General features: G+C 36.2%; 2 protein-coding genes across 2 annotated transcripts; one reads left to right on the top strand and one right to left on the bottom strand.

The window, feature by feature from the left end:
• The first annotated feature begins 715 nt into the window (after positions 1–715).
• Positions 716–8856, top strand: LOC133704778 (beta-hexosaminidase 3-like). Its single transcript, XM_062129749.1, has 14 exons — positions 716–1422; positions 1897–1971; positions 2563–2598; positions 2696–2807; positions 3128–3198; positions 3869–3999; positions 4085–4150; positions 5552–5652; positions 5817–5876; positions 6164–6197; positions 6624–6722; positions 6800–6859; positions 7539–7789; positions 8440–8856. Exons 1-14 carry the CDS (start codon positions 1102–1104, stop codon positions 8604–8606), a joined length of 1584 nt encoding a protein of 527 aa, XP_061985733.1. The 5' UTR covers positions 716–1101; the 3' UTR covers positions 8607–8856.
• Positions 8857–9548: 692 nt separating this feature from the next.
• LOC133704611 (endoglucanase 12-like) lies at positions 9549–13677 on the bottom strand. Its single transcript, XM_062129490.1, has 5 exons — positions 12892–13677; positions 11631–11938; positions 10915–11512; positions 10607–10779; positions 9549–10205 (listed from the first exon to the last, which is right to left on the bottom strand). Exons 1-5 carry the CDS (start codon positions 13274–13276, stop codon positions 9804–9806), a joined length of 1866 nt encoding a protein of 621 aa, XP_061985474.1. The 5' UTR covers positions 13277–13677; the 3' UTR covers positions 9549–9803.
• Between the last annotated feature and the right edge of the window lie 1864 nt (positions 13678–15541).

The raw sequence follows: 15541 nt of genomic DNA, 5'->3' as shown, positions 1-15541 counted from the left end.
TACATTAAAAACTTTCCCAGTTTACCTGAATTTCAAAGAACACTAAATCGTTTAGCCACCGAACAAATTGAAGATTGTGATGGACCAATCTTTTTAGTGAAGATAGATTGGTTTCATGTCTTTCAAATACTTTCCATTTAGTGAAAGGCAGATTGATAGAGCATATTATATTCCACAAGTTCTTCAAATGCAGTACCCAAATCAGTTGGTCAATTGTGAAATTAAGGCAGTTCAGTATAATCACTTCCACAGAAACATTTGCATTGACAGTTTAGCAAAGCAACAGTTTGTTTAGAAGAGCAAGTATCATGTAACATGAAGATCCAGATGTCGCACAGTTGTGAACGTATCAGTAGTGTTCCGTGATGTATAAACAGGAGCTCGATAAAAAAAACTTCAAGAAAATCTCAAGAATTCTATGATGTATAAACAAAAGCTCAAGCTGTTGGAGATTAATTTTTTAGCAGCTCAAGGCTTCCAAGCTGGAGGAGATCCGGTGTTTCTGTCGCGTTGATTTATTATTTATCTTTTTTTATACAAGAAACAATAATATAATTTTTTTATATAAAATTCTAGATAAATCTCTTCTCAAATTGAATACTTATTATGTGTGGTATCCACCAGAATAAATTATTGGAGATTAAGAAAAAGACATCTGTGGATAAAAATGAGTTCTTCACCTGGAGAAAAATAGATTCAGATTAGATTTTGGATTTAGTATTATAATCTTCTTAAGACAACAACAGGATAGGGTGGGAGAGAGAATAAAGAAAGAAGGAAAGCCCATCTCACACCAGTGCTTCTCACGCCAAAACAACCACTAACTTCATTCTGAAAATGTAACAAAGAGGAAACATAAAACAACTTCTCTGTCAATCCCATTATCTTGAATTTTATAGCCCACCACAACCCTCTTGTCCCCTTCTCTTCACCTCCCAAGATTCTCTGTTTTTTCTTTTCTTTTTATAGCGCCAGGAGTTGAATATAGACCATACACTGATACAAATGTATGTAGTGTGTGTCTATATATCTGAACTTCAATCTTGATTCTGTTTCCTGGGTCTCTTTTCTTTTCTTTTTCATTTTGTTGGAAAGATAGAGATGGGGTTGAAAAGTGCTTGGTTAGTGGTGGTGTTTATGTTTCTTGGGGTTGCTGTGGCAAAGAATGTGAATGAGTTGAATGTATGGCCAATGCCGAAGTGGGTGAGTAGAGGGCACAGCAGGGTTTACATGAGTCAAGATTTTCAGTTAGTTACTGATGGGAGCAAGTACATTGATGGCTCTGAGATTTTGAAGGATGGCTTTACAAGAATGCTTGATGTAGTGAAAGTTGCTCATGTTGTTGATGGTGATCTTTCTAGCGTAGACAAGTCTCTCATCATTAAAGGAATTCATGTTCTTATTTTCTCACCAGATGACCAGGTATGGTGTCATTGGTCATCAATTATCTTTCCAGTCAGAGCCTTTTCTTTTCTTTTCTGATTATTACCTGATCAGTTCATTCACACGGGCCTAAAGATTAATGTTTAAAAGTCTGGGAATGTGATTCTTCTGAGGTAGGCTAAGAAGAAGTCATTTTCGCCTTTTTCTTTCCACTTGTATAAAAGTTTCATTATCACCGCTGACAACTTTTTTTAAAAAGTTGTTTTTTTTCCCGATCTTGAAATACAAAGTGATGTGCAATTTGATAATCCTTTTGTTTTAACTTATTTTTCACTAAATACAACAATTATTAGGAAGTAATCAATTATGAGCTGTAGCTATCATTAAGTTTTATTTAAACAATAATCAAGGCTTTTTTTTTTTGTGCATTTTAGATGAAATCTGGAGAGCTCCTTCTTTTAATTTAGATTAAACAAATGCTCTTTCTCCCTGTATTGTGGTGTGCTTTTACAGTTACAATATGGTGTTGCCGAGTCTTACAAACTGCTGGTTCCTTCACCAGAGATGCCAGATTACGTCCATCTTGAGGTGGGTGCAACCGCTACCTTTTGTCTTTGTAGCTATATTGTCTAACAACTTACACCTGTCCAAGTCAATTGTCATAAGTTTCTTTCTCAAGGAAGATGTTCAAATAGTAAGACTTGAAAGAAAATGCTACTGGAATTTGTCTGGCATTTCCTAAAATAGTTTTCATATATTTATGTTGATATGTAGCTTTGACATATTTGGATGTGCCATATAGCCAGCGCATTGACAAATGTTTCCAGTCTCAATCTTTTGGACGAGGGGAATGAATCTCAAAGGAATTATTCGTTGTCCTATCTAGATTAGTGAACTCAAAACCTAGTATTTGCTTACGAGACGGTTCAAGCATGCATTGTAGAGAACTAGTAACATTAAATCATGTTTTATAAAATCTTCCACTATCATGATTATAATCAATTATGGAGTGGGACCTTGCTGAAGCATGGTTGTTTTTTTCATAATTTTTGAACTAATGTTCTGTAGAGGCACCAAATCGATACATTTAATGGTCAATGCTGAGTTTGGTCTACATCAGTAAGCTTTGATTCATGTAAATTGTTTGATCAATTCAAATTCTGTTTGGCAACATTACAGGCGCAGACTGTTTATGGGGCGTTACATGGGCTTCAGGTTTTATACTAATCCTTAAGACATGAAATTGTATCTCTTTTGATATTCCTACCAAGTTCAAAATTGTCTAAGTTTGACATGACATTAAATTTTGCAGACATTCAGCCAATTGTGTCATTTTAACTTTACAACTAGACTGATTGAAGTTCACATGGTCCCTTGGACTATCATTGATCAACCAAGATTCTCTTATCGAGGGCTCTTGATTGGTGAGTTGTTTTCTGCATTCCTTTTCTGTAATATGTTTAGTTTACTTTTGATGAATATGTCTTTCAAAGCCCCAGCTGAGGGCTTTATTCCATGCACTAGCTTCTGGTTTGATAAGGTTGGCAATGACAACTGAAGGTTTTGATTGGAAGAAAGTTTACTTCATGTGAAATGGGTCTGGAGGGCTATCCCAAGCTGACATAGGGCCACTTGAAAAGCTTGATGTCCAATTGTTTGGTCTATTCTGTTTTTATATCTCAAATCCACTCTGTATTTTCAAATTCTAATGTGCTTGTCTGACTTACAAGTGGAATTTGTGCAGATACATCAAGACACTATCAGCCAGTGCCAATGATTAAGAAAGTAATTGATTCTATGGCCTATGCAAAATTGGTATGTGATGCATAGTTAACTAATCTATAGTTGAGAATCTTTTAGAATATTTGGTGAAATAACTACATATTTGTTCTACTGTTTGCTGGAAAATAATCAGTGGTATTTTGCTTTTAGCATTATAGGTATAAGAGGTTTTCATGATCGCATTTGTCGAGGAGTATCATCCCTATTTCTGTTCATCACCATTTGCTAGGATTTAGTTTGCCTGAATTAGCTTCTTCCTCTAGAGGGACAGCAATGAAGTTTGGGAAATCTTGCATCCATAAAAAGGATAGGAAATAGTAATTTGTGCAGCAGTGTTTAAGCCTTGGATCTTGCACCAGGAAACCTATCCAACATGAAATGAGACAGAAATTTGGCAACTGTCGCTTAAATTACCTGTCTTCCCTCCTTTTTGAACAGCAAATGGTGTTAACACAACAATTTACTGCAATTAGCAGTTTGCTGATACGGTTTACTTTGTAACAAGATGTAATGTTGTTTCACACTGACCTTACGTTGATTTTTATCATCTAGCCTGTTGTAAGAACTCAGATAGCTGTGGTATTAACAGAATTAGTCGGTGAGAAGTGGATTTTTCTTGCAGAAGGTGTTAGCAGGTCAATAGAACTATTGAAAAACAATACCTGTCATTGGCCTTTATGATTTTATTCTGTTGCATATGCAGAATGTGTTGCACTGGCACGTTGTAGATACCCAATCTTTCCCTTTGGAGATACCTTCATATCCACATCTGTGGGATGGGGCTTATTCAGTTTCAGAGCGGTACACCTTTTCTGATGCTGCTGAAATTGTGAGGCAAGTGATTCTGCTGTCTTCACCTTCTACAAACTTATGTCTATGTAGTTGTATCATCTCTAATATGTCAAGAAAAAATTTGCAGTTATGCTCAAAGGCGAGGAATTAATGTATTAGCTGAACTTGATGTTCCTGGACATGCACTCTCATGGTAATAGTAATATTCTCGTATAGTGGTTTTCTCTGTTGTCTCAGTTATATTCCTTTCAAAAATTACTGTGCATGTATCTATGAGATCAAGATGCGAACTTATAAACCCAAAAATTGACACTTGTTCATTTAAAAAAAGAACCTTATCCTCTTCAAGTGAATAATGGGAGGATTTGAATTTCTGATCATTCATGGCTTCTGCAATAGCACAAAAAAATTCCCAGGAAAAGACTTTATAGATCCTGACTGGCTGATGTAATTACTTCCATGTCTTTCCAGGTGCTGGGGGGAATATTTATACAGCTTTCTAATTTAGTTTTTGCAAGATGCCAGATAACTACAATCTATATTTCTTAACGGGTAGAATTTAAAAATTCATCGGAATTATCACAGAATTAGATAATGTTTAATCCATGAGGATGTGTAGAACATTTTTTCATTAAGTCAATATGAGAAGCTGCCATTGGTCACTTGACTTGATGATGATGTATCTTTTTGTATACCTGTATGATTTCCCTATTAGAAGTTCTTCATCTCAAACAATAGAGTTGGGTACTTATCACACCCTGCCAACTTGTATCCAAGAAAACTGCTTGGATTAATGCTGACAAGCCAAAAGGTTGTTTGTAGCCCATGGATCTATTGCAGTTAGCCTCACTGAACTTTCTGCAGAAGTGATGAATGCTAATGGTTTTCAGGGCCAAACATTGTTAGAGAATAATATAAATCATATCCTGGAACCTCACTTAAGAGCTTAAGCTTTTAACTTGAGATGACTCTTTGACATGGTATCAGAGCTTTAATGACCAAGTGGTCACGAGTTCGCATTTCACCATCCCCATTTATTTGATAAAAATTAAGCACAAGGTAAAGTGGACCTGTGCAAGTTTCAAGCCCAAAGAACTTTCACTTGAGGGGGTATGTTAGAGAATAATATAAATAATATCCTGAGACCTCACCTAACAGTTTAAACTTTTAGGTTGAGATGGTTCTTTGACAAACATAAGAAGGATAAAGAGCTATCTGGTGAAAGTCTAGGTTGGTGACCAAGGCATTACAGATATGAGGCCTGGGGGTAGCCATTTGATGCAGAATGCTGCAGCGCCGAATTATTTTCAGAGTTCCTTTACTAGAATTGTACTTCTATATAGGCAAGCCTTTATGGCTAACTCAGATTTCGATGCATAGTTTAAATCGTCATGAATTTGTGACATTGTATTTTGAAAACCTATGACAAGGCGGGTTCTGTAGGTTTCCCTTGTTGCCCAAAGATGCAAACTCACAAAAACAATAAAAATATTTTGCGTTTTCCATTTCTTTGCAATATGGCCATTATGATAGAATGGGATCACAAATTATGATCTCCAAATGATTTAAATGGATATTTTTCCCCTGTAATTAGGGGGCATGGCTATCCTTCTCTGTGGCCATCAAAAGACTGTCAGCAGCCACTTGATGTCAGCAACGAGTTTACATTCAAAGTGATAGATGGGATTCTTTCAGGTAATGCCTGTACTTTCAATTTGGAACAGTGTGGTTTGATATCAATAAGTTGTCATGTCAGAAGACTAAAAAAATATATATAAATTTGCAAGTTAGCTTAATTTCGGTGAAAAACAAAAATGAAAAGATGAATGGGTAACATGATTATTTTTTTCGCGTTTCAGATTTCAGTAAGATCTTTAAATTCAAGTTTGTTCACTTAGGAGGTGATGAAGTTGACCCAAGTAAGTTTAATAGTTATATTTTGCTATCACCATTTTTGTATTGATTGTTTATTGTTTATGGAACATTTATTATTATTATTATTATTTTGTTTCTTGGTCTCTGGGGATTTTCTTTCCTTTTATCATATCTTTTCTTCATTTATTTTTGGGTGTATGTGTTGAAACATGATATTTGATGCTAATGAAGGGGCCACAGGTTACTTGCTTTTGCTTGCTCTTAATTTTTGAAATATATATCTAGATGGAGCTTCACCTTATTGACATGCAACTGTATGAGTCCTTTTCAGGTTGCTGGACAAAAACTCCCCACATAACAAAATGGTAACAATCCCACGAATTCTACATGCAAAGTAACTGATGTTTCTTTTCTTTTCTTCTCTTTTTTTCTGTAGACACCAAGTGTATCACATTATTATCTTCGTGCTTGATGTCCACAACCATATTTTCCTCCTTTTGTAGTTAATCCAAGTGGATTTACGTGGGTACTGTGTGCTTGCTGTACATGACATCACCGTTACATTCTATGCCAATGTTATTTTATGATTACTGCTATTATTGGATTTCCTGAGAAATAACTAGCATGCCAGACTCACAGCTATTTCTTTTAGTTTTAGTTTTTCTCCCATTCCATGTACCTTAAGAGAGCATGGAATTGTAACAAAAGAGAGAGGGCATGTAAATTGTATTCGTATTGTATGTTGTTTGACCTTGACATGATCAAGATACTGTCTATTCTGAAACCTGCAGGTTAAAAGAGCATAGAATGAATGGATCTCAAGCTTATCAGTACTTTGTCTTGCGGGCACAGAAAATAGCTTTGTCCCATGGATTTGAAATTGTTAACTGGTACGAACAATTCTGGATAAGGTTAGATATCAAATTTCACTGGTTTTTATATCTTATCCAATCGTGCAATGTAACAGGGAGGAGACTTTCAATGACTTCGGAAATAAATTGAGCCGCAAGACTGTGGTGCACAATTGGTATGCCATACTTTCTGCATAATTTCATAAAATGACCTTGTCATGATGCATCTTAACATGGCCACCCTGTAGATCAGTAAATGAAAAAAATATAAGCATCATTTATCCATGATGCAACCGTCATTTGCTTCTTGGACTTGTTGTATTGAGAGACTAGAATCAATATTATATAAAAAATGGGAAAAGCTCCCCTGTGCAGAATATGAATTTTGGTTAATCGATACAGCTAAACTTGACTTGATAAGGGTGTTAAGATGTTTTAGTCCATCTGCAATGCTAATTGTGACAAGTAATTTTTATATGTAGTAGTTGGTAAAGAGTGTCGATCTCGCTACTATTCATTCTCATTACTTGCATGTTTGCTAGTTCTGAAGAGTGACATCTGGTTCACCTGGTCCAAGTCCATTAATGTTTAGATGAAAACTTCAGGAACTCTTTCTCTCTGTGAATTATTGTTGAACCAATTCACATATTGTAATCACAATTAAAATTACTTTAGATATTAGACAATCAGTGAACATTGTTGAGTTAATTACACTATGTAAACAAAAATGTTCTGGACTCCTTTTCCACCAAGCAAATAGATCTTAGAGATGATTGTATTTGCACTGCTATAATAATTTTGTTTGTCCTTACATTTCGGGCACACTTGATCTTTAGCATACAATTTTTTTTGCAGGCTTGGAGGTGGAGTTGCTGAGCAAGTGGTTGCATCTGGGTTGAGGTGCATTGTGAGCAACCAGGACAAATGGTATCTACATTACTTGGATACTACTTGGGAAGAGTTCTATAAGAATGAACCACTTACAAATATAACAAACCCCGAGCAACAGAGTTTAGTTCTTGGGGGGGAAGTATGCATGTGGGGAGAAACAGTGGATGGGTCAGACATTGAACAAACCATATGGCCACGTGCTGCAGCTGCTGCAGGTATTTATTGTATATCATGTCAATTGACAACGAAATTGCTGTGACGTTGCGACATATTCATATTAAGTTATGCAGTTTTCTTGTTTTCAATACTATGTAGTTGCATGATGGTCATTGAAAAGGAATGTACAGTGACGCAAACAATAATATAAATCTGATTTCATATTAGCTTCCTAGTCACATAAATTGGTCACAATCTTGGTGAATTTACTACTGTTGAGATTAAGGGTTCATGAAACTATACGCTTTGTGGATGGTTCTGTGTATTAAGAGATCTGCCTTTCCATCCCAAAGGTGGTTTTAGTTGATACATAGTTATCACTGCTAACATTCTTGGACCAAGGCAGGTGACTGGCAGTCTCATTTGAAGAGGCACCAGATGATGCCTTGAGTGATTTTAGAGTTGACTAGTTTTGATCTTTTTTAGAATCCTCTTAGAGGTATTTCTTGAGAAACTTTTTCATCATTATAGTAGAGATAAAAACTTCTAACTGTACATCTTTCTTCCCTTTGTTTTTAAGCTCAGCATCTCAAATCTTCCATTGTATTGTATCTGCTCTCTACTCATCTCAATCTTTCTATGCAAACTGTATCTTCACTTTAAAATAACGATTTTATTCTCTCTGTTTTCTGTTCCTATGTGATTGAAGAGCGGCTATGGACACCTTATGACAAGCTAGCGAAGGATCCAGAAAGAGTTGCTGGAAGGTTAGCACACTTCAGGTGTTTGCTGAATCAAAGAGGGGTTGCCGCAGCTCCTTTAGCTGGACCAGGCCGAGGAGCACCTATAGAACCAGGTTCTTGTTATGGACAGTAATGACTACAAACACATCTCTAATTCTTGAGGGTGAAATGCAGTTGATTCAAAATCATCCCCGTATGTAAGGTACACGTAATAATGCATCCTGGATATATTCAGGTGGCTTCTGGTTCGATTTTTATGAAAATGGTCCAGAATGGTTTCACAAGGTCTGTCATGTCTGCCCAACTATGTCCCTTCGTTCTTGAAGTGTTTGTGGTTGAATCGTAAAGGAGACTTGCAAGGGATTTCGAGTGTTTATGGTGAAGTTCTTTCTTTCTTTCTTTTTTCCCTTCGGAACTTATCATATTTGACCCCAAAAATCATTAATTTGAACGGTTGAAATTTACCTTGAAAGATTAGTTCATAACTTACTCAAGGATTGCGCTTGAAATTTGTTTAAGAAAAATAAATAAAAATCAAGTTTTAATTATTGATTTTTACTCAGATTTCATTAATGGAAGAATTATGAAAGGAGAAACTCGAAGCATTTTTTTATCATATTTTAACCAATAATATATGTTCAAGGTATCTTGTCGAAAGTAATTTATGAATTTGGGGAATAAAGTAACTTCATACTCAAGGAAAATATGCTATACTGCCATGGAAAATCTCCCTCAAGTGGTTTCTTGGGTTTGAAGAACAGAGTTGGATTTAAATCTTATACTGGCAAGGATTGAGAATCTCCAATGAACCCCGGAAAATTATAAACTGTCCAATGCATTTGACACTCGACAATTCCTGGACTACATTAAAAACTTTCCCAGTTTACCTGAATTTCAGAGAACACTAAATCATTTAGCCACCGAACAAATTGAAGATTGTGAAGGACCAATCTTTTTAGTGAAGATAGATTGGTTTCATGTCTTTCAAATACTTTCCATTTAGTGAAAGGCAGATTGATTGAGCATATTATATTCCACAAGTTCTTCAAATACAGTACCCAAATCAGTTGGTCAATTGTGAAATTAAGGCAGTTCAGTATAATCACTTCCACAGAAACATTTGCAGTGACAGTTTAGCAAAGCAACAGTTTGTTTAGAAGAGCAAGTATCATGTAACATGAAGATCCAGATGTCGCACGGTTGTGAACGTATCAGTAGTGTTCCGTGATGTATAAACAGGAGCTCGATAAAAAAAACTTCAAGAAAATCTCAAGAATTCTATGATGTATAAACAAAAGCTCAAGCTGTTGGAGATTAATTTTTTAGCAGCTCAAGGCTTCCAAGCTGGAGGAGATGGAGGGCTTGGAGGGTAGAGCGGTGGAACTGCTGTAAAGATTGAATTCTTATCGATGCCAATCCCACCACTGCTTGTCAAGGATGCAAGCGCAGCAACTAGTCCTGCATTTCCAGCTAAAGTTGGTTCGGTAAAGTTGTAATTAGTGCGAACATCACGGAACTGGTCAAACCTATCAGGCCCTCCAACCATGGCTCCTGTAATGTTGTGAGGATTGGGCTTGGAGCTGTCACGCCACTTCCATCCGCCTGTGCACGAATACCTTGTTTTGTCACTGGGTGTTGATGCTCCACGGTGATGAACATGCCTGGGAAACTTGGTCCCATACCCCACCACATAGCTCATTTTCATGGGGTTATCACCTAGAATGTAGTTGATCTGTGTTGAAAACAATCACGGGAAGATTAGTCTACTGGGAGATAAAAAGAGTGCATGAGGCAATTTCAAGAAGAACAACTGTATTTTGTGGCTGAGGCATAGCCTAATTGATATTATAACATCCGTCTGAAGAGGAGTTACGAAAGTTGAAATTCCCCTACCCAAAAACTAACAAATGATTTGGTGCCAATCTGAAACTGGCCAGCTTTCTAATTAAAGTATGAAAACACGAAGCTTGTTGCATGGTATATGACTCTGATCAGCTGTGTATATCAGCAGTTCTTTCTTTAACCAATTCCTACTCTGGGACTGCCTATTAGAGTTGACTTGGCAATGTCGGATATTTATCAGCTAGCAAGTTAGTCTATCCTGAAACAGAAAGATTTAGAAGAAAAGGCTACCTGTGACGTGGCGAAACTCCGAAGAAGGTCCAGTGAGATAAATTTGGGACCACAATTGAGTCCTGGAACTCTAGTGGCATTCAGATAATCGACATAGAGTGATGCTAAGAAGGCAGCATTAGCCACATACTGAAGAGGTTGTGGCCTTCCATGGTTCAGTTGGATCATTCCTCCTGCAAAATTTTGAAAACACATCAGAAAACCACCAAAAAAAGAAGAGAGAAAGTTAAAATTACTGGCACGTGATCCATTGAAGCAAATAGTATCACTTAGTCACATGGTTAAAGAGCAAGATCCGATGTATGTACCTTTAGTCCAGTTGAATACATCGAATTGCTGAAAATAAGAACACATGTTAAGTTCTGTCTTTTTATGATACATATGCAACATCTCCTCGTATGGATATCCTGGATTCAAGAATATCCTGTACCTTGTTAACAGCAGCATAGCTGCTGGTAACTTGTTGTCCCAACTCAGTACACTCAAGTCAGGAATACTTAAAAGTGCCTTGGAGTGCTTAGAGAAGCCTGGTTCAGTTGCCAATCTAATGTAGGTAATGTTTCCTGTGGCATAGTACAGCCAAGTAGCACCCCAAATGTACTCATCATAATAGCCAGTGGAGTTGTAGTAAGGTTGAATGTAATCATTCCCAGAAGAATATGCTCCCCGTCTTCCACCATCCCTGGCAAAGTCATATACTGTCTCTGCACCTCTTACAAGCTTTTTTGAATAGGCCTCATTGTCTCGGAATACTATTGAGGCTGCAGCCAAGGCTGCTGCCATTTCTCCGGCAAGGTCAGCGCCTGAATTTACAACTTGGGTAGGCCTCGGATAGTCCATATCTTCAGGTCTTTGCCAGCAGTAATGATCATCTGGAAGTCTCGAGCCATTTCGAGATCCACCAACCTGGGGGACAAACACGGAAATGTTACACTAACAAGCAACGGTATAATGGCTTTGAAGTCTTAATAAATGGAAATATTGTCAGGTGCACATAACGTTCATTCTGAATTAAGAATATTACCTGGCAGTAAATTTTGTCTATTTTGCTGGCACTGGAGTTGAAGGTTAATAGCAAGTAATCAGTACCCCACCTGATTAGATCTCTGGTATGCTGGTACTCGCCAATGGCCTCATACTTCTGTCTGTATTCAATGACACTCCAGCTCAACATAGTCATGGCAAATGCCATGGGAAAATGAAACTTGGTGTTGTCTCCAGCATCATAGTATCCTCCAACAAGACCTGCTTTAGAAAAATCAGTAACATTTCCATCTTGTAGCCCTGAATCTCCTCTCCATGGAATTCCGTTGTTCTTGTGCAATTTTCCAGCTGCACGCCACATTCAATGATGGTACTCTCAATCAACACTTGTCAATTCTATAATTAATAGAACTTCAGTGCACAGCCTATCAATGGCTAATTATAAATCAAACTGTTCTTCGAAATTGTTTTTCAGCTGGTGAGTACTACTAATTCAATAATTTATTTCTATGTAATACATGCCAACATTTGTTTTATTGTGAGCAAAAAGTAATTAATTAGATTTGTTAATGGTAAGAAAATAAAAAATAAAATAAGCTGCTAATAATCTGCAGATGGGATCTCAAGATCCTGTTGAAACCAACGTTTTATTTTTTGATCTATTCGAAACACAACATTTATGAAATACATTATCCCAACTAATAATTAATAATTTTGAGGGGTGTAGCTTAACTGTTTAGACTCTAAGTTTGTTCTATAAAAATTTCCAGTTTGAATCTCACAAATCTCATGATTACTGGAGACTTACATGACCGTTAACTTTAGAACTCGTAAAATTAATTGAGATACATGCAAGCTGACTTGAACAACTATATTTATAAAAATAAAATAAAATTATCCCAACTAATTAAATAACTTTACATAACAATTTTCATCCGAATGACCTGGTCATAGAATTCCCATCTTAGAGTGTCTTAATTAGTAGTAAAACTCTAAACTTCTTGAAAGCCAGACTTTCTTGGAAGTCCAAAGCTTACATAAAAAATAACAAGATTTAAATGTATATATGTAATGATAATGAAATATATCTTTTTTCCCAATCATTTTCATTGTTCTAATTATTTAATTTGTTATCAATAATTAGGATTGATATCATAATAATTATTTAATTTGTTATCATAATAATTTGAAATTTCACTTTTGAAAATCACTCGGTAGGCCACAATTACTACAGAACTAACCCTCTAAGCTCGGAAAAGAGAAAAGGAAAAAGAAAAGCAGTGACGTTTGACTTGACTTACATTTTTGGGCATTGAAGAAGAGAAGAGCCTTTCGGAGGGCAAGAGTGTAATTGTCTGGAGGAGGAGGCTTAGAGTTGTGCTTTGGCAAAGTCTTGACTAGGATGATAGGGAGTGCAATAACAAGAAGCGCAAAAACAAAGGCATAGAGAGTCCACTTCAAGGCTTTATGGCTACAGGCTACGCAACCCAAGTCCACATACTTCTTTTTCTTGGTCTCTTGAGGGTACAATAACCAGCTCTGTTGTGTCTCGTCTAGATGATGATGCTGGGGTTGCAAGGCGGCCTTGTCCCACTCCATGTTGCGACTCCTCTCATCGTCGGTTGTTGATTCTGCTGATCCATTGTAAATCTCCAGCGAACCCCCCCAATGATTTGCTGAATGCATTTTTCTTGTTTTCTTTTCCTTTTCGAGGTTATGTTTCCAGTGAGTGCAATAACAGTTATTCTCCCTTGCTGTAACTCATGTAAGCAAAGGTGGTGGAGAAAGAGAGGTCTGATGATCAAAGAGGAATCACAGATTGTTGATGTATTTGATATAATAGATGACTAAAAAGAAGAAGAAGGAGGGGCTGGTTATTATCTTGTGGGCAGGGAAAGAGAAAGAGGAAGATATATAGATGGCAGGCCACTGATTACCAGTTGGAAATGGCTTATAAAAGTGATGAATATTGATGATACTGGAAGAAACCAATATTCTCTATGGCAAGAGAAGTTTCTCGGGGGAGAAAAAACTGGCCTCTCTGTATCCCAGCCTCTCTCTCTCTCTCTCGCATCATTCTCTGGCATATATACTAGTCTACCAGCGTTAATTGAAATTCAAGGGCTCGAATGGGGGGAGAGGGGGGGGGGGGGGGGGGGGGAGAGAGAGAGAGGAGTTGACTATGACTAAATAAATCTAACATGGTTGCGGTGCTTATTCAGAGATTAATTTAATCCAACTGTGATATAAAATTGATTGCCTTTTTTCTTCTGCATGGAAGAACTGATGCTTTTACTGGGGAAAAATATGCATGCTTAGCTGTTATGAAAATGAGATGGAACCTTCGTTTTGGAACTTTAATTGAAAGGACATATATGTCAATTACTTCTCGAAAAATATATATATAAAAAAATCTGGATTTTTGAAGAATGAGATTTTACATGTGGTAAAGCTTTGATCCCATGTCAAGGGATTTTCTTAGATTAATTTACATGTCAATTAAAAATTAAATCTCGTTTTCAAATAACTTCAGAGACATATTTGTTTCTATCGTGCTAATATCAGCAAAGAATTTAATAATTATTTCCAATTTTATTTTCTGCAGCCGGATCTTGTTGACCGATCCGTTCGGTGGTGTCTGTCTGTCTGTCTGGCCAGGCCACGCAGCCAGCACCCTTTTCCATTTTTTCACTCGTATGCTAGTAATACTATCTCTCTCTTCGCTGGTTTTTTTTTTTTAATTTATTTTTTTATTCAAACCCGTTGTGTCTCTTCTGTTTCTCTCGTTTCTTTATTGGATTACGTGGCTTTTAAATTAAACCCACAAGTCGAAGGTGCATGCACGTTACTTGTCATCAGGCTTCGATTCTTTGATACAGAGAAATAGTGTTTGAATTTTTTAGATTCTTGTAATTAAGTGTTTCGATTTTAATTTCAATTCTTAAATTGGGTTGTTCATTTTTTTTTAATGATAATACAGCCAAATATCTCAGTTAATAAATATTAAGAACTTACTCATTGCAAAAATGAAAGAAAATGAAAAAAAAAGAGAGAGATTGATGTCGCTCTAGAATATCATCGTTGATTAAATAAAAAGATATACAATTATAATTTTGTTTTTCCGCTCACAATTTCTTTTAAAGTGTTAGAAAATAATATAAATGATATCTTGGGTCTTATCTAATAGTTTAAGTTTTTAGGTTAAATTGGTTTTTTTAATATAATATCAAAGTTTTAATGATCAAGTAGTTTGAATAATATAAATCATATATTGGAGTCTCATTTAATCATTTAAATTTTTTAATTGAATTGGTTATTTGACATAAAGAGAAACATTTTAATCTTGAAAAAACAAAACCCAATTTGTCTCATGGAAATATGCTAAAAAACGAGAAAATACTTCTGTACTTTTTATTATTCTAATATGGACGCAAAAAAAATAAAAAAATGTTATGATTCTTTAACTTTGTAAAAAAAAAAAAAGAAACCCAGAATTCAAGATTGTAGAGATTAGCTATAACTTGCAGTTCAGGACTATATAAATTAATTATAAATCATTTTCCTTGAAATAATTGGCCTTTAGAGCTTTAAAATCTCTATACAGTGCATTATTTGTAATAAACCAAGATTTAGATAAAATAATTAAAGAAAAAAGGGCAGGGGCCGCCCGAGGGGAGAATGTTCAACTCGGCAGAGGATTTTAACAGACTCTTCTTTAAATTAATCAGGGCCCATGAGCTGTAATCAGTAGTGGTTAAAGCATGGACGATGACGGGTCCAGGCGCTCCAGCGTGCGCAAACACAAATAATCAATACAATTGTTTTCTAAGACGTAAAAAGTCAAGACAAACCAGCCATTCCACATCATGCCGTCACTTTGACGATCGGAAGGCCGGAGGAACGTCCTCTTCAAGAATCTCATGTATTGAGTCAGTCGGTTTGATCTTAAGG

The sequence above is a fragment of the Populus nigra genome, chromosome 10, assembly GCF_951802175.1.
Source record: "Populus nigra chromosome 10, ddPopNigr1.1, whole genome shotgun sequence".
NCBI classification, from domain to species: domain Eukaryota; kingdom Viridiplantae; phylum Streptophyta; class Magnoliopsida; order Malpighiales; family Salicaceae; genus Populus; species Populus nigra.
The sequence above is the reverse complement of the archived record's forward strand: the minus strand, read 5'-3'. Positions and strand labels throughout refer to the sequence as shown.